Source organism: Acomys minous (assembly GCF_964271855.1).
Source record: "Acomys minous genome assembly, chromosome: 16".
Classification (NCBI taxonomy): domain Eukaryota; kingdom Metazoa; phylum Chordata; class Mammalia; order Rodentia; family Muridae; genus Acomys; species Acomys minous.
The window spans coordinates 6,069,355-6,093,087 of NC_140498.1; the positions used below are offsets into that span (position 1 = coordinate 6,069,355).

The following is a 23,733-nucleotide window of genomic DNA, read 5'->3' on the forward strand; positions in this document are numbered from 1 at the left end:
AAGCCATGCCTGAATAGCTAGGGATCTCTCTCCCTCTCGGCCCCTGCACTGTGGTCTGTTTCCCATGGCTGAGGTTTTGTTGTTGTTGTTTTGTTTGTTTGATTGTTGCTATGGCTTTAGACTTAGAAATCTCCAAATGTAGGAAGCACATGGAAGGACTAGGAAATTTCTCCAGGTCTGGTCCTAGTGTCAATATCCCATCAGGCTGTTTAATGCTATTTGTGCTCTAGTTACCTCATAGGTTAATACTGGAATTAACAAGATAATTGTTTAAAGTGCTGACTGCTGTGCCCAGTGTGTTGGTGTCCAGCCATCCTGGTAGGTCACTGTTTCAGTTTTAGCACAGAAAGTCTCATGTCTGGGCCGAATCTTTTAATAATCTATTTTAGTTGGCAGGTAATACTTTCATGTCTTCTGAGATACAGCATAACGCTTTGTCCTATTTATACTCTGTGTAAAGATCAATTTGGAATTGTGAGGCTTTCCCCCATTTCAAGCATTTTCCATTTCTTTGTGATGAAGAAAATTGACATCCTCTTTTCCAGCTGCTTTGGATCTTATCTCGCAATCATATACAGTCGCTCCTATAGCCAGACCTCTGCGTAAAGAAGCCCTGTGCGCATCCCTCCTGGTCAGTCTATCTCCTGGTCAGTCTATCTCCTGGTCAGTCTATCTCCTGGTCAGTCTATCTCCTGGTCAGTCTATCTCCTGGTCAGTCTATCTCCTGGTCAGTCTATCTCCTGGTCAGTCTATCTCCTGGTCAGTCTATCTCCTGGTCAGTCTATCTCCTGGTCAGTCTATCTCCTGGTCAGTCTATCTCCTGGTCAGTCTATCTCTGGTCAGTCTATCTCCTGGTCAGTCTATCTCCTGGTCAGTCTATCTCCTGGTCAGTCTATCTCCTGGTCAGTCTATCTCCTGGTCAGTCTATCTCTGGTCAGTCTATCTCCTGGTCAGTCTATCTCCTGGTCAGTCTATCTCCTGGTCAGTCTATCTCCTGGTCAGTCTATCTCCTGGTCAGTCTATCTCCTGGTCAGTCTATCTCCTGGTCAGTCTATCTCCTGGTCAGTCTATCTCCTGGTCAGTCTATCTCCTGGTCAGTCTATCTCCTGGTCAGTCTATCTCCTGGTCAGTCTATCTCCTGGTCAGTCTATCTCCTGGTCAGTCTATCTCCTGGTCAGTCTATCTCCTGGTCAGTCTATCTCCTGGTCAGTCTATCTCCTGGTCAGTCTATCTCCTGGTCAGTCTATCTCCTGGTCAGTCTATCTCCTGGTCAGTCTATCTCCTGGTCAGTCTATCTCCTGGTCAGTCTATCTCCTGGTCAGTCTATCTCCTGGTCAGTCTATCTCCTGGTCAGTCTATCTCCTGGTCAGTCTATCTCCTGGTCAGTCTATCTCCTGGTCAGTCTATCTCCTGGTCAGTCTATCTCCTGGTCAGTCTATCTCCTGGTCAGTCTATCTCCTGGTCAGTCTATCTCCTGGTCAGTCTATCTCCTGGTCAGTCTATCTCCTGGTCAGTCTATCTCCTGGTCAGTCTATCTCCTGGTCAGTCTATCTATCTCCTGGTCAGTCTATCTCCTGGTCAGTCTATCTCCTGGTCAGTCTATCTCCTGGTCAGTCTATCTCCTGGTCAGTCTATCTCCTGGTCAGTCTACCTCTGTACCTTCTTATCCTTCACCCCCAGCGAGGCCACATTCTCACCACTCAGTCATCTAACGTTGGTTGAGCAGCCGCCAGCTTCTAAACACCATCATTGGAGCCACAAGGCACAAGATGCTGAGCTGCTAAGAGGCCAGCAGGAGTGGGAGCCTAAACTATGGACACTATGGACATATAAAGCTTGTGGCACTGCAGCAGGATGCTGTCCAACAGTCACAGTGTGGAGCTCTGAAAGCCTGCAACGTCCAGCCTGGCGTGAAGACCCACTAAGTTAGACTTTCAGGGGCTACACCTCTGCATCAGTATCAAGTGAGGCTCCCCCAGTGATTCCTGTGCAGCCAGGTTTGAGAACCATTTCCCTGAAGGGCAGTAGCTGTATGTTTGTTTGTTTGTTTGTTTGTTTGGTTGTTGGTTTTTTTTTAAGCAAACATGCAACAACTTAGAATTTCAAATGACTCTGCAGCTTAACAGTTATGTTAGGGGGTTATAACTTTGTTCCAGGGCACCATTCTTTCGAGGTTCAAGGCTTATATTTTGAGTCCTCCTTTGAGTGTACAACCTCAGTTCTAACCTGAGCTCAGATTGCAAGGCGGCAACACTAACAAAGGTGGTTAATTTTCAAGAAGTCAGCGCTCATCACAGCCCTGTCAGAGGCAGCCATAGACAAGCCTTCGTGTCAGCTGTCTACTTAAAAGTCTTCAAATGAATCCCATGGGTGCCCAGAGGAACATCTTCCCACATTGACTGTTCCATAGGAAGCAACCATGGTGTCCATCGCTCATGTGTAGCATGTGGGCTATTTCATGTTCTTCCTATCTGTGGTTGTTTCTCCTTTCCGGTGGCTGCCATGACTGTGCACTCTTAGCCGGCTTTCTAGGTTCACATCTGTTAATTTCACATGCAGATGAATCTTTAGAGGAGACTGCTTCCAAGAGAACTCTCACAACAGTCTGAGACACCAAATGTTGCTGAAATTCTGATGTATTTCTCTTCCAGAATCATGGGGCTCTTGCTAAAGGGAAGCTTAGCAGGCATCAACTCATATGGGTTGTTTTGTGTTGTTTCTTACTTTGGTGTGTGCAAGTATGTAAAATGTGTGGCCAAGCGTGCTCTTGTTCTTTTACATTTTGATGCTTTATAGGTCTCCAGAGCCCGCTGCATTCGCTATGCTTAGCTCCTAATGTTCTCGTCTTTGAGAGGAAGAAGAAAATGAGTGTCTCATTAGGCCTTTGCCATCTGACAGGTGCTGGGCAAAGTTGGGCTTCTGAAATTTAGATTCTCTCTTTGTGCCCAAGTCAAATGTTCCTTCTTCCTTTAGTTCTTAACTCCAGGACAGCTCAGCACATTTCCTAGCTGAGTCCCCATGCTTCAGAATAATTGACTGAACTGTCATATTCAAGGACCCTTTGCTGCTTTTTTTTCAGTCTGTGACAGATTCTACTGAAACAAATGCTCCATACTTCTGTCATTCTCCTGCTCAGTCTTTGGCCTCGAGCACAGGGTTCCTGACCTTACAGCTTCCTGGTGCTGTGATGAATTCTCTTCCTACCTTCGCTAGGCCAAGGTAATCCAAGGAGTTTCATGGCTTAGATGGTCTATCCTTTGAGCTCCAACTCACAGTGAAACTGTTAGGGCTCCAACTGGCCACTGGGTCCTGTGAACAGCTGGCAAAGCCTACCTGAAGGTGCCCTCCATTAGAAGCTGTGCACAATAGCAACAGGAAAAAAGACATGTTTTCCTAGTGGCCTTGTGCAGGAGCATGAGGGTAATGGGGGTTCAGCTTGCCTGACTTACCAGTTAACCTGACTTGTTTGTATGATTTGGGATTCTGTGGTATAGATGAGACATGGCCTCAACAGTGGAGTTAGCTAAGAACTATAAGCATACTAGAAATTTTCAGTACACATCCCCTGACATCAACAAAGCATAGCCTTAAGGATAGTTTCAAAACTAAATAATAAGACATATTCTTGACACCATCTTTAACTGAAGCTGCCCACACATAGTGGGAACGGTGTTGTTTGAACCCATGGCAAGTAAGTTCCGTTTGGGATTAACAAGCAAAGTGGAGAGCAAGGATCTTCTATAGAAAGAAATCATGGGCAAAAAGACACAATGACTGAAAGTGTAAGGCGCAGAGTGAGAGGGAACACAGCTGAGATGCAGGAGCCAGGGCATGAGGGTAGACCGAGAGGTCCAGATGACCCAGGCTGAGAAGTCAGCATATGGAAGCCTTTAGATATACAGTGGGCTTTTGTCCCGACAACCTTTGATGTACCTGGCCTGCCAAACCCCAAAGCTAGCAACACAGCAGGACACAGAAGGTCAGTTGTTTCTCTCATGATTGCATGCCTGGTTACGGGTACCTGTTCTCTGCCATCATGATTGGACTGCAATCCTATCGCTAGCCCAAAAGGAAAACAAAACTCCTATCCCAAGTCCCAGTGCTATTAGATTAGCATTGCTTTTCTGCAACTATAAAATAAAAGACATACATTAAAGCATTGGATATTGGAAATTTGTCTGTAATGTAACTCCTACTTGCACATGGAGCAGGACAGACTGAAGACCCGGTCTCAGCTGAGAGGTTATAAGAGCCATGAATCAAAGTGGTAAGGCCTGAACTGAAGCACTGGCCAAGACTAGGCTTGTGAAACAGGAGAATCAACGAGAACTGGGGGTGGGAGGAAGAGCCTATGGGATGCTTCTCCGTCTTTTAGCTTGAACAAACAGGTAGATGCTGGTACTGAGATGGGGCAGCACAGCCTGTGCAGGAGTGGGAACTGCAGTTGAGGGTGGGCACCTTGAATTTTGTGTGCTGATAGGATGTTATGTTGGACACATGTCATTCTTCATCCACCATGCAGATGTCATGCTGCAGTCAGTATTCCCAGGTGGCCACCTTCCTTCCTAAGAATCACAATAGGTTCTCCCTCCTCTCTCTCTCTGGACTCATGACTGAGCAACACATTTCCATTACTTAATTACTCTAATTAGTTTTATTCATGCAGACATTTTTCCTTCAATTTAAGATACTGTTTGTGTCTTTATTTCTGTTTCAAAGACCCACTGTGCCCTTCTTCTCTGTGATATTATTTTCCTTAAATTTTCCTCATTCTCTGATTTGGAAAAATGCTTCATTTTTAGCACATGAGTAAAGTTTATGGATATCTTGACAAGTTGTTATAAAGGAATGTTCTTGAGACTGAGTCTCATTGTATAGCACAGGCTGGACTTCATGATCCTCCTGCCTCAGCATCCTGAGTGGTAGGATTATAGGCATGTGTCACAAAGCCCAATTTATTATAAATGTTTGAGACTGCTAGCTGCTCTCACATGAAGAGATTCTTTTCAAACTAATTCAAGTTGGTGTTCATGCATGATCAGACACAGGGAAAGATCTTCCACAAATTTAAACAACAAACAAAATTATGTCAAAAACACATTTAAGAAACCATTGTCAATTTCTGGATGTTTATTTAATGAGGAAAAATAGTACATACTACTATCTTCTGTGCACTGCAAATATCCCTTAACTTCGGATAACTTCTTCCTCAATTGTGCACCATAATGATTAAAATAGGATGCAGGCTTTTTTTTTTTTAGTTTGTCTGAATTTCATAAATCTTGTTCTAACACCAAATAGGTTATTTCACATTCTAAGTTTCCTGTAGACTAGAGAGAAAGTAGAGTCCATACACACCAACAGCTCATCTCTGAAAGAAAAAAAAAGCAGAAGAATCCTTTGTGCCTTGGTGATCTTTCTTGCTGAAACACTGTCACAAAGACAATTCTATCTCTCCCAGTTAGTCTATTATCTACTGCTTGCTGCAGAGGAGGCAAGGAAAACTCCAGAGAGGATGCTGGCTCCACTCTGAAAACCACCCCAGTATTCTGTGCTAAAGGCTAGCCCGGACCTGTGCATAGTGTTCAGCCACATGTCTTGGTGGCCACAGCCCACAAGCCAAAACCAGTACAGAAGGATTAGGCAGGCTGCATGCAGAACGTGCAAGCAGGGAATTTGACACTAATGAAATGGTGTGTGTGTGTGTGTGTGTGTGAATGTGTGTGTGTGAATGTGTGTATGTGTACGAGTGTATGTATGTGTGTGTATGTTTGTATGCATGTGTATGTGTGTGTATCTGTTTGTGTATTTATGTGTGTGTACGTGTGTGTGACTGTTACTAAGCTGCACAGTGATGGGGAAGAAACAGTAAGCAGCTCAGATGAATGGGTTTACTTAGGTGTTCTTTCCATCTTGTATGGCAGATATTTCTAGAGACAACTAGAAGAAGAGAAAGCTCATGAAAGGGAGTCTATATGCATCCTCGTCCTCCCTTCCACCCTTCCATAGCCTCTCAGTAAACAATCATACACAGTACATAGAAGGAAGCCACCAGTTCTCTAGTCTCTTGTGGCCTTTCATCATTCTCCTGAGGAGCCTCTGAGGCCCTGTCCAGAGGGTAGAAGAATGTATTCATTCTCCATTAAGTCATAGGACCCCAAATATCTACCTCAGCCAGCACACAGAAGCAAAGCCTTCAGTGGAAAAGGAAAGGAAAGGAAAGGAAATGGAAAAGGAAAGGAAAGATAACAGGAGATGAGAGAAGGAAAGGCAGAGGCCCCTTGAAACTCAGGTCATCCATGCCCCCGACCATGTGACTGCCCTGTGAGCCCCTTTGCACATGAAGCTGTTCTGTTAAGGAAAGGCTTTGCCCTGAAGCGTGCCCTGTGAGTGTCAGTGCAAAGTGTTAACACTCAAGGATCAGAAGCTATCTCCAACTGGGTGTATGCCTTTGGCATTCAACAAAAATGGAAAAGAACATGAAGCAAAGAGATAAAACTAGGTATTATGCTTAAGGAAGTCACATGCAGAATTAGAGGCTGCCAGGAGGGAGCAGCCCAAGGAATGGTGAAAGTTTACAGATGGAGGAGAGTGGGGATAGCCAAGAGGAGGACAAGGTGCCTAGATTGAGGTAGTAAAGAAAAGGGAACAAATTATTTAGGGATTTGAACTCAGTTTCACAGTGGTTCCTATTAAATTAGGACAACACTGATGATGCCAATACCAGTGCCAGTGCTGGTGCCGGTGCTGTTGCTGTTGCTGTTGCTGATGCTGATGCTGATTGTCACTTATGTTGGTGCTGGTGCTGATGCCGTTGCTGCTGCTGCTGCTGCTGCTGTTGCTGTTGCTGTTGCTGCTGCTGCTGCTGCTGCTGGTGCTGGTGCTGGTGCTGCTGCTGCTGCTGGTAGTGGTGGTGGTGCTGGTGCTGATGCTGATGCTGATGATGGTGCTGTTACTAATGCTGATGCTGATGATGGTGCTGATGATGGTGCTGTTACTGATGCTGGTGCTGGTGCTGGTGCTGGTGCTGATACTGATGCTGATGATGGTACTGTTACTGATGCCAATGCTGATGCTGGTGCTGATGCTGACACCGATGCTCATGATGATGCAGGCTACAGGTAGGAGCTCACCTGTAGACATGGACACTACATTAGGATATCAGAATACTGGAGAAAGCTTGAAGGCTGTTGCTCCTTGGACCCCTTGATGACTCTGATCATACCATCTAGAGTTATGTCAACTTGACACAAGCTATAGTCATTTGAGAGGAGTAAACCTCAATTGGGAAAGTGCCCCCATTGGATCTGGCTATAGGCAAACCTGTAGAGCATTTTCTTAATTAGAAAGTGATGGGAGAGTACCCAGGCCATTGTGTATGGTACCATCCCTGTGCTATTGCTCCTGGGTTATATAAGGAAGCAGGGCAAGCAAGCCATGGTGAGCAAACCAGTAAGCAATGTCCCACGCCCTCCCACCCTTGTAGCCTGACATCAGCTCCTACCTCCAGGTTGCAGCCTTGCTTGAGTTTTGTCTGGCTTACTTCAGCGATGGATGACAATGTGTAAGTGTAAGCCAAATAAACCCTTTCCCTCACAACTTGTTTTTGGTCATGGCATTTCATCATAGCAGTAGTGACCCCTACCGGGGCAGAAGTTAGTGCCAGGCTAATGCAATGTTGCTGTGACAAGCCTTTCCATGTTGTTCTGAAGGGGTTGTAGAAGGACTTTAGAACTTTAGGCTAAAAACACCGCTGAGTGTCGAAGTTCAGGGGGAAGCAAAGACTCCACTGGGCCTTTGGTGTGAACTCGGTGGTGATGGGTCAGCTAGCGCTAAAGAATCAGCTCTGATTGACAAGTGACCAGAACCACTAAATAAAACCTTTGTTTTGCTGGAACAATGGACGCTGGTGAGCTGGGGCTGAAGAATCCACTGTGATTAAGGAGAGATTGGCATGACTGAGGTGAAATCTTCTGGGAAGTGTTTCCTCAGAGTTAGCAAACAGAAACTGTGTTCTGGAATTGGCCAAGGTTGTGCCTTGCTGGCAGCTGGACTGGTAGTGTAAGAGTCACCCAAGCGGGCCTGGGTTTGAAGGAATGAAGATTTGATTGTGACTGTGCCATAATTCTTCCCTGTTGAAGTAAGAACGCCTTTAATTTATTTTCAATTATATAGGAGCCCACAGTTGAGAGATTTTGAACTTTTAAAAAGATTTTAGAGTTTTACAGAGATTTTAGATTTTAAAAGAGACTAGATATTTTTAAAGATGCATAGATATTTTATAAGATGCAACTTTTTAAAAGTTTGAATTTGTCTGAATATGGGACTTTTTAGTTTTGTAAAATTTTTATTTAATGATTATTTATGTGTTATCTTAGGGATAAAGTATAAAGGGAAGGTTTTGGTTTAATGGGGATGTGTTTGTGTGTCAAGTTGGCAAAAGTTCAGTTGTTCTGTGATTTATGTCAACTTGACCCAGGCTATCATGATTAGAGATGAGGGAGTCTAAATTGAGAAAAAAATCCCTGTAAGATTGGGCTGTAGGCAAGCCTATAGAGAGCGGTCTTATTTAGTGATTGATGGGTAAGAGCAGCCCTTATGAATGGTGTTACCCCTGGGTCATTGCTCCTGGGTTCTCTAAGAAAGCAGGCTGAGTAAGCCAGGGGTAGCAAGTCAGTAAGCAACACCCTTCCATTGCCTCTGCATCAGATCCTGCCTCCAGGTTCCTGCCTTGTTTGAGTTCCTGTTATGGCTTCCTCCAGTGATGGACTATGATGTGGAAGCATAAGCCAAATTAACCCTTTTCTCCTCAACTTGCTTTCAGTCATGGTGTCTTAGCAGTGGCCCTAGCTAGGACATTGATTTAAGTGATCTGGGAGATGTTTGTGCAGAGGAAACTTGTGGCTTCTAACTCCTAACATGCTGCTAACATGTACCCAAAGGCAGAGAGCACTGACCTACAGGGGACAAAGGCAGAGCTGTCTCATGGGGGCCTGGATACAGGCCCTAAGATTAATTCTGAAGAAGTACATAATGACAGGTCTATTTTAATCTTCTTGGATTTGGTAAGAGGTGTAAGCATGGTATTTCTCTTTTATGATTGTTGTGTTTCAGGTTTTTCAGACAAGGTCTTACCGTAGAGGCCACAGTGACCTCAAGCTCAGGATCTTCCTGCCTCAGTCTTCCAAATGTGCAGATGACAGACATGTGCCCCCACACCCTGATGTTCTCAAAAAGCTCCCCCTTCTAGTGCCTCTCACCCCATTCATCCCCAGATGAGCATCTATGTTAGGAGCTTTTCCTCTGCCCTGGGATATTGAGCATTTCAGCAGATGCTGCCTTACTGGGTCCAGGAGTTGATGGACCCACTATGTGCCTTGCTTACCAAGGGGCCATGTTGTGCCTTCTAGGTTTGATAGTATCAATCCACATCAAATGCTGGATGCCTGGCACTCGGAGATCCAGCACATGGAGTCCACCATGGCCACCATCTCCAAATCAGCTGATTTGTTTGAAGTCACCGTCCCTGACTACAAGCAGCTGAGGCAGTGCAGGAAGGAGGCCTGTCAGCTAAAGGAGCTCTGGGACACCGTTAGAATGGTGACCTCCAGTATCCACGCCTGGGAGGCCACCAGCTGGAGAAACATCAGTGTGGAGGCCATGGACTCAGAGTGCAAGCAGTTCGCCCGGCACATCCGGAACCTGGATAAGGAGTTCAGAGCCTGGGATGCATTCGCGGGCCTGGAAAGCACAGTGTCGAACACCCTGACCTCCCTGAGGGCTGTGGTCGAGCTGCAGAACCCCGCCATCCGGGAGCGGCACTGGGAGCAGCTGATGCGGGCCACCGGTGTGAGCCTCACCTTGGATCAAGACACTACCCTGGCTCACCTCTTGCAGCTCCAGCTCCACCACTTCGAGGACGAGGTCCGGGGCATAGTGGATAGAGCTGTCAAAGAGATGGGTATGGAGAAGACCTTAAAGGAACTGCAGACCACCTGGGCCAGCATGGAGTTCCAGTACGAGCCCCACGCACGAACCCGTATACCCTTGCTGCAGTCGGACGAGGACCTCATTGAGGTCCTGGAGGACAATCAAGTGCAGCTTCAGAACCTCATGATGTCCAAGTACGTCACTTTCTTCCTGGAGGAAGTGTCAAGCTGGCAGAAGAGGCTGTCCACGGCTGACTCAGTCATCGCCATCTGGTTTGAGGTGCAGCGTACCTGGTCGCACCTGGAGAGCATATTCATCGGCTCGGAAGACATCCGGGCACAGCTACCCCAGGTACCTTCCCAGAAATCCTATGCTCCTTAGTCTCTGGTCCAAGTGAAGGCAAGAGCATTCCATCCCAACAGTGTTAGGGTTCCTTTCCTTGCACCTGAGGGTACTTCCAACAAACACTGACCTGACCCAACACCAAAAAAAAAAAAAGAAAAAAAAACCAGTAACATGCTTGCAATCAGTTGCCTTTACATGTGAAAGAGAAAGGAAGGAGTGATTTAAACTTTATTTTCAAGTATGAGTGAGGAAAAGAGATAGAAGATAGCGGCTGCTGTAGCTCAGGGATGGCTCTTCACGAGCCACTTCATAGGTCCTACAGCACAAGTACTCAAAGAAACTGAGTCTTGTTGCCAGGCAAGTTCAAGAGCATCCTCCCCAGGCAGCAGGACCATACTGTAAGCTGTTAATTGACACTGGCACGCCAGATACCAGTTCTCTGCTGACGACCTGCAGCAGATTTGCCTAAAACACATGCATGCGCGCATCATTCCCTTCCGCATGTCTGCCGCTCCTCATTAGCCCTAATTAATGTGTCATTGACCAACCCCTCCCCCCTTTCTCGGTGGCCCCTCATCCCTCCTCTTTGGCTCTAGACTTCTTCTGTGTCCATTCAGTACAGCCAGTTCTTTGCTGACAAATGCGTTCGGTTCTAAAATGTCACCAGTTGTCCAGGCCTTACTGAGGACTTGAAGCCCATGCCACCCGGCATTGCAGCTTGCCAGCTCCTCCTGCAGAAGCATGCTAGTGCAGTAAGGCGGCTTAAAGGCCGGCATCCGCAACAGAAATGAAAAGGGGGCGATTCTGCACTGTGGTTGTAATAAAGCCAGCTCCAGACTTTATTTCTCCTAAATACCAGCTATCGAGGAAGAATAGGTGTAATTAGAAGCGGCAAAGGACATAGGTGCAGACTTTGAGCGAGACTTTAAGGGGGCTTTTGGGAAGCTCTTATGAAAAACATTGAAGACTCTGCTCTCTGGATGGTGCCACAGGTTAGTGCACACAGCATGCAAATGCCCACACTTCCTTCCTATCAAAAACGTAACAGAAATTAATCAAGTCACATTACATCCTAACTAGTAACTGTTTCCTTCTATTATGACTATTTCCCAACTTTTGCACACTTATACACATAGTTTTTACATATTTTCTCCCAGGGTCATTCCAGTTTTCTGATTGGCTCTTTTCATTTGAACATTCATGCCAAGTATGGCTCCATACTTCTGACACCTTAATACCATTTCATTTTCAGTCAAATCAAAATACCTCATTGGGAGGGGATTATAATGTACTCCACGCATGACTCTTGTCATTTGATCTCCTTGGGCAGTGGATGTGGTTCACCGAGGGGCGGACAGTAGGACTTGGCTTCAGCCCTAGTCCTCCCATGTTGTGCAATTATGTAATGTCTTCACGCCTTCATTTCCTCATATGTGAATATGGACAGACACTGGCACCTACTTCAGAAAGTCCATTACAGCAGTGCACACAACACATAACATTGTGATTGCTGTTTACATTAACACCATTTGTTCTTACTAGGTTCCATAGTTAAGCCAAAATGTTTTTTATATATTAGAGATTTTTTTTTGGTCATTTTAACAACACAGTGAAAATAATGACGCTGAATAATTTTGACAGCATAGTGACACCTTTGAGAAAAAATTTTGGTCATACAAATATTTCTTTTTTTAAAGATTTATTTATTATGTATGTATACAGTGTTCTGCCTACATGTACACCTGCATGCCAGAAGAGGGCACCAGATCTTGTTATAGATGGCTGAGAGCCACCATGTGGCTGCTGGGAATTGAACTCAGGACCTTTGGAAGAGCAGCCAGTGCTCTTAACCACTGAGCCATCTCTCCAGCCCCCCCCCCATACAAATATTTCTATAGATCTAGAAAAATCATCCAAGCTGGGCACAGTGGTGCACACTTATAATCCCGTCCCTCAGGGAGGTGGAGGCAGGAGGCTCTCTGTGAATTGAAGACCAGCCTGGTCTACAAAGCAAGTCTAGGACAGCCAAGGTGATACAGAGAAATCCTGTCTTGAGAAACCAAAAAGAAAAAAAAGGGGGGGGGAGAAAAGAAAACACGTCCAATCTACTGCCTATTTGACTTAGAAACAATTTATTGGACAATTAGAGTAAGTGTAGGGAGTCTCTGAGACTTTGTTAGGGGACTACAAGGTGCACATGACCTTAGAGATCATATGTGCTATTTGGCTTTTTGACCTTTGTTCTTCCATGAACACACATGAACCTCTGTGATTCTGCACTGTCTGTCAGAGCAAAGTAAACCAGACGCAGAAGCCGGTGTAGAACAATGATGCGTTGTGTTATGTCAGATGAGTACAGCAAATTGGAGGTTGAAAGAGCAGAAGGCTGCGACTTATGTTCTCATTGTGGTGGTTTTGGGTTTTGTAAAATTATTTTTAGATAAAAATATGATATTATGCTAAATGGATAGGTTCATTATTATTACATTTAAATTTTATTTTGAGGGCTCAGAGCAAACTCCTGAGTTGCAAACTCCTTGGTTCTCTTTTCTTTAAATAAATTTTTTTATTTAAATAATCTATTTAGGCTACACCCTGATTGGTATCCCCTCACTTGTATCTTCCTGTCCCCCCCCCTCCTTCTTTCACCCTATTCCCCTCCCCTAGGCTGGTGACAGAAGGGGACGTCCTCCCCCACCATATGACCACAGCCTATCAGGTCTCATCCCAATAGCCTGCTTACCCTTTCTCTGAGTGTCATCAGGCCTCCCCACCAAGGGGAAGTGGTCAAATAGGGGCACCATAGTTCATGTCAGAGTCAGTCTCCACTCTCCACACAACTGTGGAGAATGCACTGGTTAGGTCTGGCTAGGGGGTCTAGTTTTACTGCATGCATTGTCCTTGGTTGGTACAGTACTTTGGGCAGGCCCCGCCTGGGTCCAGGTCTGCCAGTCTTGATGGTCTTCTTGTAGGGCTCCAGGACTCTCTGCCACAGTAATCCCAGAGCCTTAGGCACAAGCATTGTGATGAAGATGTATCCACTGGGCCTGGGCTCCACAACTTTGCAGTCGATCAGCTGTGATTTTCTATAATGGGATTGGACTGATTTCTGCCTGCAGATGACTGCAAGGGCCAATCCAAGACAAATATTGATGATTATTTTCTGTATGTTTCATCTGTAGGACTCTAAGAGATTTGAAGGCATTGACTCTGACTTCAGGGAGTTGGTGTATGATGCCCAGAAAACCCCAAATGTGGTGGAAGCCACGAACAAGTCAGGTCTCTGTGAGAAGCTGGAGGACATACAGAGCAGGTGGGTCAGCTGGCTGCCCCAGCTGTGGGGAGGAAGCAACCTTTCCTTCTCTGTCTCTTATTTTTATTAACCACCTGCCAGCGAGAGCATACTTGCCCATTGCTTTGCCTACAGGTTTGGGTAAAGTAGGGCATGGTATGCAGTTGTTGGAGTTCCTTATGCAAAATATAGTTGCATATATGCAAAATATAACCTGTGTAACCCTCTCATGGGTTACACAATACCTCTAGCTTATTTACAATACCTAATCAATGTAAATGCTTTGTAACTGGTAATATTGTTTAATTTGGGGATTGATGACCAAAATTATTTGGATGTATTCAAACACATGAAAAAAAATTTCCCAAGTATTTTTCTATCTTTAGGTGGTTAGACCCTCAGATGAGGAATTCCCAGACACTGAGGTCTGACTGGATTTGCATTTAGGTAATATGTGTGCAGCCCGTGGCCAAGTATACCAAACTGTGAGAGCCCGTGTTCTGTACCCCCAGGTTGTGCCTGTGTGAGAAAGCACTAGCAGAGTACCTAGACACCAAGAGGCTTGCCTTCCCTCGGTTTTACTTCCTGTCCTCCTCTGACCTGCTAGACATCCTTTCCAATGGCACAGCTCCACAACAGGTAAAATGGGTAACAGACTCAAGATCATCCAAAGGGCTGGGACACTCCCAGCAGGAGCCTCCTCCTCAGTGAGGAGGCAAGCATTTCACATCTGTGTTACCCTGAGCATCTCTGCTTCCCTCAGCTTTCTACACATACACACACCACCACCACCACCACCACCACCACCACCACCACCATCACCACCACCACCATCACCACCACCACCATCATCATCACCACCACCACCACCACCACCATCACCACCATCACCACCACCTATTGTTTTTAAATTTTATGTAGTATCAGAATCAATTAAGACACAAACACTTGTTTTATTTTAAAATAGCCTTCGTTAACCTGGGGCAGGGCAGATATCAATCCTCTACTTTTCATGGCGGGGCAGGCATGGCATCCTTGCCTCAATCCCATGCCATCTGCTTCTAATAACTTCTATCAAGATACCTCCCATCCACAATCCCAAATACTTGCTAACGTTCTGGGCTGGATTCTCCATCTGTGCCAGCCATGTGCTTCCCCTCTATCTAACCCATGGTGGCCTTCTACTTCTCTCCTCTTGGGTACCTTAGCCACACCTCTATCTCCCTGTCTCCTCTGCCCTGCCCTGATACCTCAACCACCACCACCACCACCACCACCACCACCACCACCAACAACAACAACAACAACACCATCACCACACCAACCACTACCACCACCCCCCTTTCTAAGCTGCTGAAACAGAAATGGAGTTGCAAAGGAGCATGATGTTAAGCTTCTGTCAGGAATGCCTTTGATCTGATTCTGATAAGACATCTAGTCACTTGTGGTCAAGAGTGACAGCCATATAAAAACCACCCTGACCTGGTCATATTTGTTGCATAGATGTGTTGGAGTGTCACACCAGATCCCATAAATCTGTATTATTATTCTATACATGTATATCAATTACAGATCAGTAAAATCTTTTCTTTTTTTTTTTTACTTTATTAATTTATTCTTGTTACATCTCAATGGTTATCCCATCCCTTGTATCCTCCCATTCTTCCCTCCCTCCCATTTTCCCCTTATTCCCCTCCCCTATGACTGTTCCTGAGGGGGATTACCTCCCCCTGTATATGTTCATAGGGTATCAAGTCTCTTCTTGGTAACCTGCTGTCCTTCCTCTGAGTGCCACCAGGTCTTCCCCTCCAGGGGACATGGTCAAAGGTGAGGCACCAGAGTATGTGAGAAAGTAATATCCCACTCTCCACTCTACTGTGGAGAGTGTTCTGTCCATTGTCTAGATCTGGGTAGGGGTTTAAGGTTTACCGCCTGTATTGTCCTTGGCTGGTGCCTTAGTTTGAGCGGGACCCCTGGGCCCAAATCTGCCTATCATAATGTTCTACTTGTAGGCTTCTAGGACCCTCTGGATCCTTCTACTTTGCCATTCTCCCACATGCTTCTCTCATCTAGAGTCCCACTAGAATGTCCTCCTCTCCATAGGGTTGATTTCCTGGTTCCAGAGGGTCTGTAGGCTTTGCCTTTTGAAGGCTTTCCAAGCGAGACCACACTATGAGACCCAATGCCATCAACCATGCAGTCTGTGTCTTCCCCTAAATGTCAGGGTGCTCCCTCTACTCACGTCTGAGATGAGTTCAGAGAGCTTTAATTTTGCCTCGGGCTGAAGATATGTAGCCTGAGCACTTGGCTAAGAAGTCCCTTGGCATAACTCCTTTCCTCCCTTCTGTGTGACTTTGTCATTCATTTAAAGTAGGAAGGGGTTTATTTGTCTCGCGCTTTTACTTATTTGTGTTTTTTAAAAGTCGTCTACGTAGTTTGTTTTTATTCTTTTAGTATACAGAACACTGATTTGATTCCAAGAGCCACACCATGTCAAGAGACATGTATGTCTGAGGAGTGTCCCTCCTTCTTCTGTCTGTCCCCCACCGTCACTATCTGCCCTCCATTGTCCCCATAGTCCACCAGTTTCCCTGGGTCCTGATTTATCTTTCCTGTGTTCATCTTTGCACAGATGGGCAGCCTCACATTTGTACCCACTCAGATATGTTCCCCCATCACCTATTCTTTCTCACGCAGAAGGTAGCATGCTGCACATACCTGATTGCACTTGATCTTGGGGGCTTGGGGTGGGCAGGGTGTCACTCTGTAGCCCCATCTCACCTCAGAATTATGATCCTCCTGCCCCTTCCTACTGAGATTGCAGGCATGTGGCATTAGTTTTGTGCCTTGTTCTTTTTTCTTTTAATGAGTTACGTATCTTAGAAATTATTACATATTAATCTGCTCTCTTTGTCTCTGTCTCTGTCTCTGTCTTTCTTTGCCTCTCTCTGTCTCTGTGTCTCTGTCTCTCTCTTTCCATTTTAACATTTGCATATCATAGTCATATTATGACTATTATTTTACAATCTCAAATGAAGCAGTGTTGGGTAACCTTGCATTTTGGAGACCTGACTTCTGGATTTAGAGAAATTCTTAGAAAACACTGGTTGAAAGAGTAAACACAGCACAGCCTTGTTAGCACTGCAATCCTTTGCTGAACAGGAACTGTCCCTTTGGCATCACCACCAGCCAGGGGTGAGAGCTTCTCCAACAGAGCCAAACAGCAGCTCCACCGGCTCCTAGTCTGCTTGTTAATAAGAAGCAGGTGTTAAAGGGACATCATCTTTGCACATATGGGTCTTCTGTTTTAATTCTGGAGACTGAATTCCTTCCCCAGCAGCCCAGGCACAGTGGATTTGAATTACATATCATATCAGCATTCTGTTTACAGTTGTACAAATTCCATGTGTAGAAGGGGTCAGACCACCTCCATCCTTTCTATATCTTTAGTACCCAAGTACTTATTCTTAAGTATTTACTTCTCATTTGGTTCTATTAAATCTTTAAAGAATCCACCTCTCACATACCCTAGGAAATGAAGCATAGGAAAAATATTTCCCAGCCCCTCCTCTGTGTGAGTGACTGAATGGGTTGATTTAGAACTCATAGTGGCAATAATTCCTTTTACCCTAGATGTCTGTTGAAATAAAAAATTTATATTAATGCTTAAAACGTGCCTTTGTTTATGCATTTGCTTTATTTTGTCATTTTCCTGTAACATTTGATGAGGTTTTTCCCCTATCTTGAAACAGTGGCTTCTGTAATCGTGGCAGTTTTCTTCCACAATGTTTTAGGGCATTTCTGTTCCACTGATCCGCCCCTCTGGGTTCATCACACACATGTAAACTGAGGTCTGCTGCCTTTGGTGGCAGAAACCCTCTTCTCTTTGACTGTAGAACTTAGCTCTTAGTTCACTTCCATGCCATCCTTCAGACATTCAGTGCATTTAATTGTTTGTGCCAGTTGAACCCTTTAGAGAAATTCCTAGAAAACACTGGTTGAAAGAGTAAACACAGCACAGCCCTGTTAGCACTGCAATGCTCCGCTGAACAGGAACTGTCCCTTTGGCATCACGACCAGCCAGGAGTGAGAGCTTCTCCAGCAGAGCCAAACAGCAGCTCCTGCTGTTAATACTGCTGAAAATTGATTTTGAGTTTGCTCCCTTTGTTTCTGTACCAGCCCATCTTTTGATTGACAGAGCTTGTGGTTTATTGTTGTTGTTGTTATTGTTGTTGATTAAATGAAAGCAAAACCAAGTAATAATTATTTCTCTTGTTAAAAACATCAAACATGTCAGTGTTTGTTTTCACTTGTTTGTTCCTCTTTGATTTCAGGAGTAGACACTGGCTCCCATAATGGGACTACAATGGTAGCACTGTTATCACCAGTTTTATATTCCTTTGGTCATGTCTCTCCCGTTGACATGACTTCTATCTTCATACCTCCATAATTGCTACAACCGTCCTTCCACATGCCTGGTGGTCACCCTTCTATCTTATGCTAGAGTTGTCCCCTGTCAGGCCCTAGACATCTGTGATCAGCTTCCTGTGTGTCTTCTCAAATCACCTGCCATTGCTTCCTTTTTCAGGTTCAACGTCACCTTTCCAAGCTCTTTGACAACATGGCCAAGATGCAGTTCCAGTTAGATGCCAGTCAGAACCCAACCAAGACAAGTCTTGGCATGTACAGCAAAGAAGAGGAATATGTGGCCTTCAGCGAGCCCTGTGACTGCAGTGGGCAGGTGAGTGACAGTCCCCTCCCCTCCTCACACCCTGTCCAACCCCCACCCCTTCAAACAAGATTCAGTGAACATCAGTTTCCCCCAGGCTAGAGTTCGTGACCTGGAAGAGGGGCTTTCCTTCCTTGACTGGGGTCCACACTGGAGCTGCCCCCTGGAGCCTTCTTCTCCCTAAGAAAAACATATGTCAACATTTATATTTCTTCACTCAGCAGAGACTAATGCTGGGAGAAATAAAATGCACACAGTCACTGCAGTCATCTATGAGGGGATTTTAACATGACTGGCAGCACAGAAGAGGTTAAGGTATTCCCCCTGGAGTACCTCATGGGGGGGGGGGATCTGGAGCCAGATGCCTTCCTCAGAAACAAATGTCCTTCTCTGAGATGTCTCTTCTTTTCAAATATACTTCAGAGTTACTTCCTCCCATAGCTCTTTTCCTCAGAGAGCTGACTGTACACCCCGTTCTCCAGGAAGTCTCACCGCATCCCCAGGTCTCTCACATCCAACTGCGGGCACCTGAATCATAGAACAGTTCTTTCCTTACATCCAACCCTGTCCTTCAGCACCATTGAAGTAAAGTCCTGCCCTGCTCATTATTCCCAGTGACACAGCCAAGCGTTGTCCCTGGGGGCTTAATTTCCACGAAGAATAAGGGCCTGAACAAGGTCTTTCAGAAGTTCCCGCCAAGAGAAATTCTCCTATCAGAAAACCATCCAAAGTTCTCAGCTACATGGAGGTGGCTACAAACTTTAGGTTAAATTCTGACTATGATCTTTTCATAGACCAAGACCAGAAAGCATTCGACTGAGAAGCACAAAGCTAGCTAACATCTCTACGCTGTGTAGACAAGCCCATGAGAACCAACTTGATTAAATCTGCCTCCATCCAACTTAGGGTTCTTTGTATGAGCTCTGATTAGCATTCTACCACCCCTTTACCTGTTGTCACATTAGCACATTAGCCTAACTCCCACTCATCACATCCAAGATCATAAATACAAAATGTCTACCCTTGCCTCCTTCTGCTATCTAGTTTGCATACAACGCTGGAGCTTCACCCCCTCAGACTGGGTGAAAGAAAACAGAGAGTATCAATCAAGCCCTCTCAGGCTCATGAAGTCTAACCCAGAGCTCTTCTTTCAGGTCGAAATATGGTTGAACAATGTGCTTCATCACATGAAAGCCACCGTGAGGCATGAGATGACAGAGGGAGTAACTGCCTATGAGGAAAAGCCCAGGGAACAGTGGCTCTTCGATTACCCAGCTCAGGTATTCTCCTAGTTGAACTTTCCTGGGTTTCTGTCAGACTCTGTGGGTCTTCTGAGGCTGAAGGGCCTCAAACTAACAACCCTTTGATTCACAATAGGAGAGGCTTGAATCCTAGACCATTGCAAGAGCCAGAAGATAGAGCAAAGGCATTGGCAGCCATGACTGGACTCAGTCATTGCTTTAGACAATTTGGGTTATATATCTGTATCATTATTATCGGAAGAAGATGCTAACAACTAAGATCTTCAAATCTCCTTACACTGTATGTGCCAGATTTTTGTTGATTATGAGAGAGGATGCCCAACTGGACACATTTTTAGACAATCTACCTGTAGAACCTAGTCACTGTAAATGTGGCTAGTATGATCACAGTGTAGGCTCAGAGCTCCCTGGGCATCTATAACTGGCTAGTGGGTCTGAGATGGTCTTCCTGAGGATATATTTAAGCTAAGGTGTGAATTAAGAGTTAGGGAGCTAAATAATGGAGGGAATAGCACCCCATATAGGGAGGAACATAGGCAGATGTTCAGAAGCAAAAGAGAGCACAGTGTCTGAGGAATGTGGAAGAGCGGGGTATGACTGAAGGGACGCTAAAACGAGAGGGAGCAGGAAGCAGCTGATGGCATCTATCTGGGAAACTGGAAGCCAGTTCTTATGGACCACATCAGGGAGACTGTCTTGATCCCAAATTTTGAGTTCTGCCCATTTTTCTCAGGAGGATCTCAGTTAAAAAGACAAATGAAGATCATTAATGAATCTGTCGATAGTATACCACTCTTCCTGCGTCTTACTAACAGGAAAGTGCTGGTGCTGTGTTAGATGGGGCTTGTAGACAAGTGTAGTCACCTAAAGGACGGGATTAGATTAGAGTGACCATGAGGAATTTGGTGGTGAGGGTGTAGCACAGCTCCCTGAACGTCACCAAGAGCCTGGGAAGGTAGGAGGAGCCAACAAAGAAAAGGAACCAAGAGTCTTCTCAGAAGGAAGGTCCAGGCCACAGTCATGAAATGAGAAACAAGCTGTTGGTAGCAGAAGAACAGTATCAAATTGCCAGTTACTTCTGTAAGATCAAGCAAAACAAGAGAAAAGTCTGTCTGTCCCTGGCTTACTTAACTAGGACATTTCAGCAGAGTGAAATGGAATAGGCCACATGGAAGTGGGTAGAAGGGTCTGACGAAGCAGAAAAGGGTTGGGTGAGTACAGAGAACATGGAGAAATAGGGCTCCCATCAGGGCCATGTTATAAAGCACTGATGCAGAGGAGCTTTCTCTAACAAACCCCAGTAGGATGCAATCTCACAAGAAAACACAGGCGACCTAATGGATGGGACTGCTTGCAACACCAATTCCTGTTTCATGAAAGGAATAATTCCCATGAATTCCCATCTTCATAGCAGATGTCCTGTACTAGAATTTTGAACTAAAAAGAAAATAATGTCTCCTGCTAGTAAATGCATAGCATATAGACCACTGTCTCCAAAGTCCAATGGAACTACAGATGAACAGTACATCCAAGTCCTTCATTATAAGTCCTCAGAAGGATGTATTTGCCATGAACAAGTCCAGAGTCAACAGGAGACGTATTGATTTAAATTCCCCTTTCCATGTTTATGTTTAATCTCTGAAAAACACAAGTGTAATGACCACATTGAATCTTGGTCATATCCCCCTGACTTCCACCAAAAGGAGTCATCCTCAGGTTGCATATTCTGAGAAATTAAAGACGTGGTAAAAATATTAAGAACAAGCAAATGTATGTCACTGAATTTGAATACTTGGGGCCCTAAAGGATCAAAGACCAAGTGCCATGAGATGCTCAGTCAGTGTGTTGTCCTCCCACATGGGGCAGAGGTGTCATTTCTGGGAAATGAGAGGTGAACGATGCCTGGAGCTATTCCTAGAAACCGCAGTATCAGCCAGAGCCAGCCTTTGGCAGTTCTCAACCAGGATCCATCTTTCAAGAGCAGAATGTGCTCTTCTCATTTGCATTGTAATTAGTTCACATCTCTGAGGACTTGGAGCATATGGTTGCCTTAGTCAATGATCAGAAAAGAGGGAAAGGAAGGGGCCTGTCACCCACACAGTCACGTCCTGAACCCTTGCTGCATCGTGAGTGGGTTGCTTGGAAACAGCCTTGGCAGCAGCTTTACTAAGCAGCTCTTGGTGCCACAGGTGGCTCTGACCTGCACTCAGATCTGGTGGACGACGGAGGTGGGCATTGCATTTGCCAGGCTGGAGGAAGGCTATGAGAACGCCATGAAGGAGTATTACAAGAAGCAAGTGGCTCAGCTCAAAACCCTCATCACCATGCTAATTGGGCAGCTGTCCAAGGGGGACAGGCAGAAGATCATGACCATATGCACCATTGATGTTCATGCCCGAGATGTGGTAGCCAAGATGATTGCTCAAAAGGTAAGCACTGTACCTCCAGGTATGTTTCTCTTGTAAGTAGAAGCTCCAATATAGGCCCCGGCTCTGCAGACCCACTGCGTGAGGAACATGGTAGTTCCTGCTGACCCACTGGGTGAGGAACGTGGTAGTTCCTGCTGTCTTTCAAAACTTCCAGCACAACAGTATGGGGTCGTCCTTGATTTGTGGTGGCTCAGATTGTGGTGTTTTGACATGATGGCAGTAGAAAAGCAATATGTACTTTAATGAATAACATGAGCTCCTCAACACAGTCATGTAATAGACATTAGGTAAAACGGTTTTATCTGACTATAGAGTAATGAAAATGTTTTCGCCGTGTAAGGTAGTTACAGTGTTTAGAAGGGTAAGTGGATCAAATTCATTTTCCACTTAGAACATTTTCCATCTCTCGTGGGTTTATTATCAGGCTGTAGCCCCAGTGTAAGCCTCGAAACATCTGCCTCTGCTTCCTATGCTATGGGCCGAGCATTTTGCATATTCCAGTGTCAGACAACATCCGAGCCACTCAGAGGCTTCCATGTTGTGGACAGGGGCTACCTATCTGTGAAGCACTATACCTCACCCACCTCAGCTGCCGCCTCCTCCTCAGGTTGACAATGCCCAGGCTTTCCTCTGGCTGTCACAGCTACGCCATCGCTGGGATGATGAGGCCAAACACTGCTTTGCCAACATCTGTGATGCCCAGTTCCTATATTCCTACGAATACCTGGGAAATACGCCTCGCCTTGTCATCACGCCATTGACTGATAGGTAAGTGCTGGCGCCAACTACCAATAGTTCTCTTTATTTCTGGGAAGGCCACGTGGTCATCCAGAATCAAGGTCACCATAATTTTTTTGTTCACCTGGCTTCAGGGGGGAGAAATTGACTCAACACAGCAGTCATAAAAGAAAATTTGAAAGGCTGTAAGGTGATCTTCTTGGAACGAGCCCCAGAGAAATCAATGAACACTGTCTATCTTGAGGAATTACTCAAGGTGGTAGCACACTCCTGGACCCCAACACCAGATCTAATACACCCCAATTGCTTAACTATGACCAAAAGTGACTTTGCATTCAGTTTTCTGAGCTGTCATATGGAGGTAGTGGTTGATGTGGTACATGATTTTTTTTTTCCTCCCTGAGGATAGGGCAGTAATCCTAATGAAAAGTTTTGCAGCTGGGGAGTATCTCAGTTGGTGAGGTGCTCACCCTGCAGATACATGGACCTGAATTCAGTCCTCAGTTCTCACATTTTAAAACCATATGCATTCCCAACTGGCACATTTATTTATTACCTCATTCTCAGAATACAAAACTTTAAGGAACATATTTACAACTGCTAAGGTACATTCAGTGATTCGGGAGTACAAAGTCTCCATCCTTCATCCTATTTCATACACGAGTAAACTCTGGCCACACACTGGTATTTCCAGTTGACTAAAATATTTCCTACCATTAAATACCAATACTAATGGGGAAGTAAAACACATGCAGGTAAAAATTTAAGTAGCACAAGCAGAGAGGGTCCTAGCCCTTAGCCTCAAGGAAGGCTGTGAATTTCCAAGGTCAGGGCACAGACTGTGCCTTCTGAACACAGGGTCCCATCACCGCAGGAAGAAAATGATGTCTAGAGGGGTTTGAGCAACAACTAGAAAGTGCCTGATCTGGACCTTAAGGGCATGCTGGATCCAGGGTGGAGGCTTTCCCGGTATCCGTCATGCAGTATGAACTCTGTGTGTGAACCATT

The 23,733-nt window shown here is 45.3% G+C and overlaps 1 protein-coding gene across 2 annotated transcripts in view; it reads left to right on the forward strand.

The window, feature by feature from the left end:
• The window catches only part of DNAH9 (dynein axonemal heavy chain 9), a 318,017-nt gene that overhangs the window by 70,716 nt on the left and 223,568 nt on the right, over positions 1–23,733 (forward strand). For both annotated transcript variants that reach the window (XM_084761565.1, XM_084761566.1), the window contains 7 exons: positions 9,411–10,281; positions 13,458–13,588; positions 14,080–14,206; positions 18,156–18,308; positions 19,451–19,576; positions 21,748–21,987; positions 22,595–22,755. In XM_084761565.1, the coding sequence (XP_084617691.1) occupies positions 9,411–10,281; positions 13,458–13,588; positions 14,080–14,206; positions 18,156–18,308; positions 19,451–19,576; positions 21,748–21,987; positions 22,595–22,755 (1,809 nt within the window). The remainder of the gene's footprint in view (positions 1–9,410; positions 10,282–13,457; positions 13,589–14,079; positions 14,207–18,155; positions 18,309–19,450; positions 19,577–21,747; positions 21,988–22,594; positions 22,756–23,733) is intronic.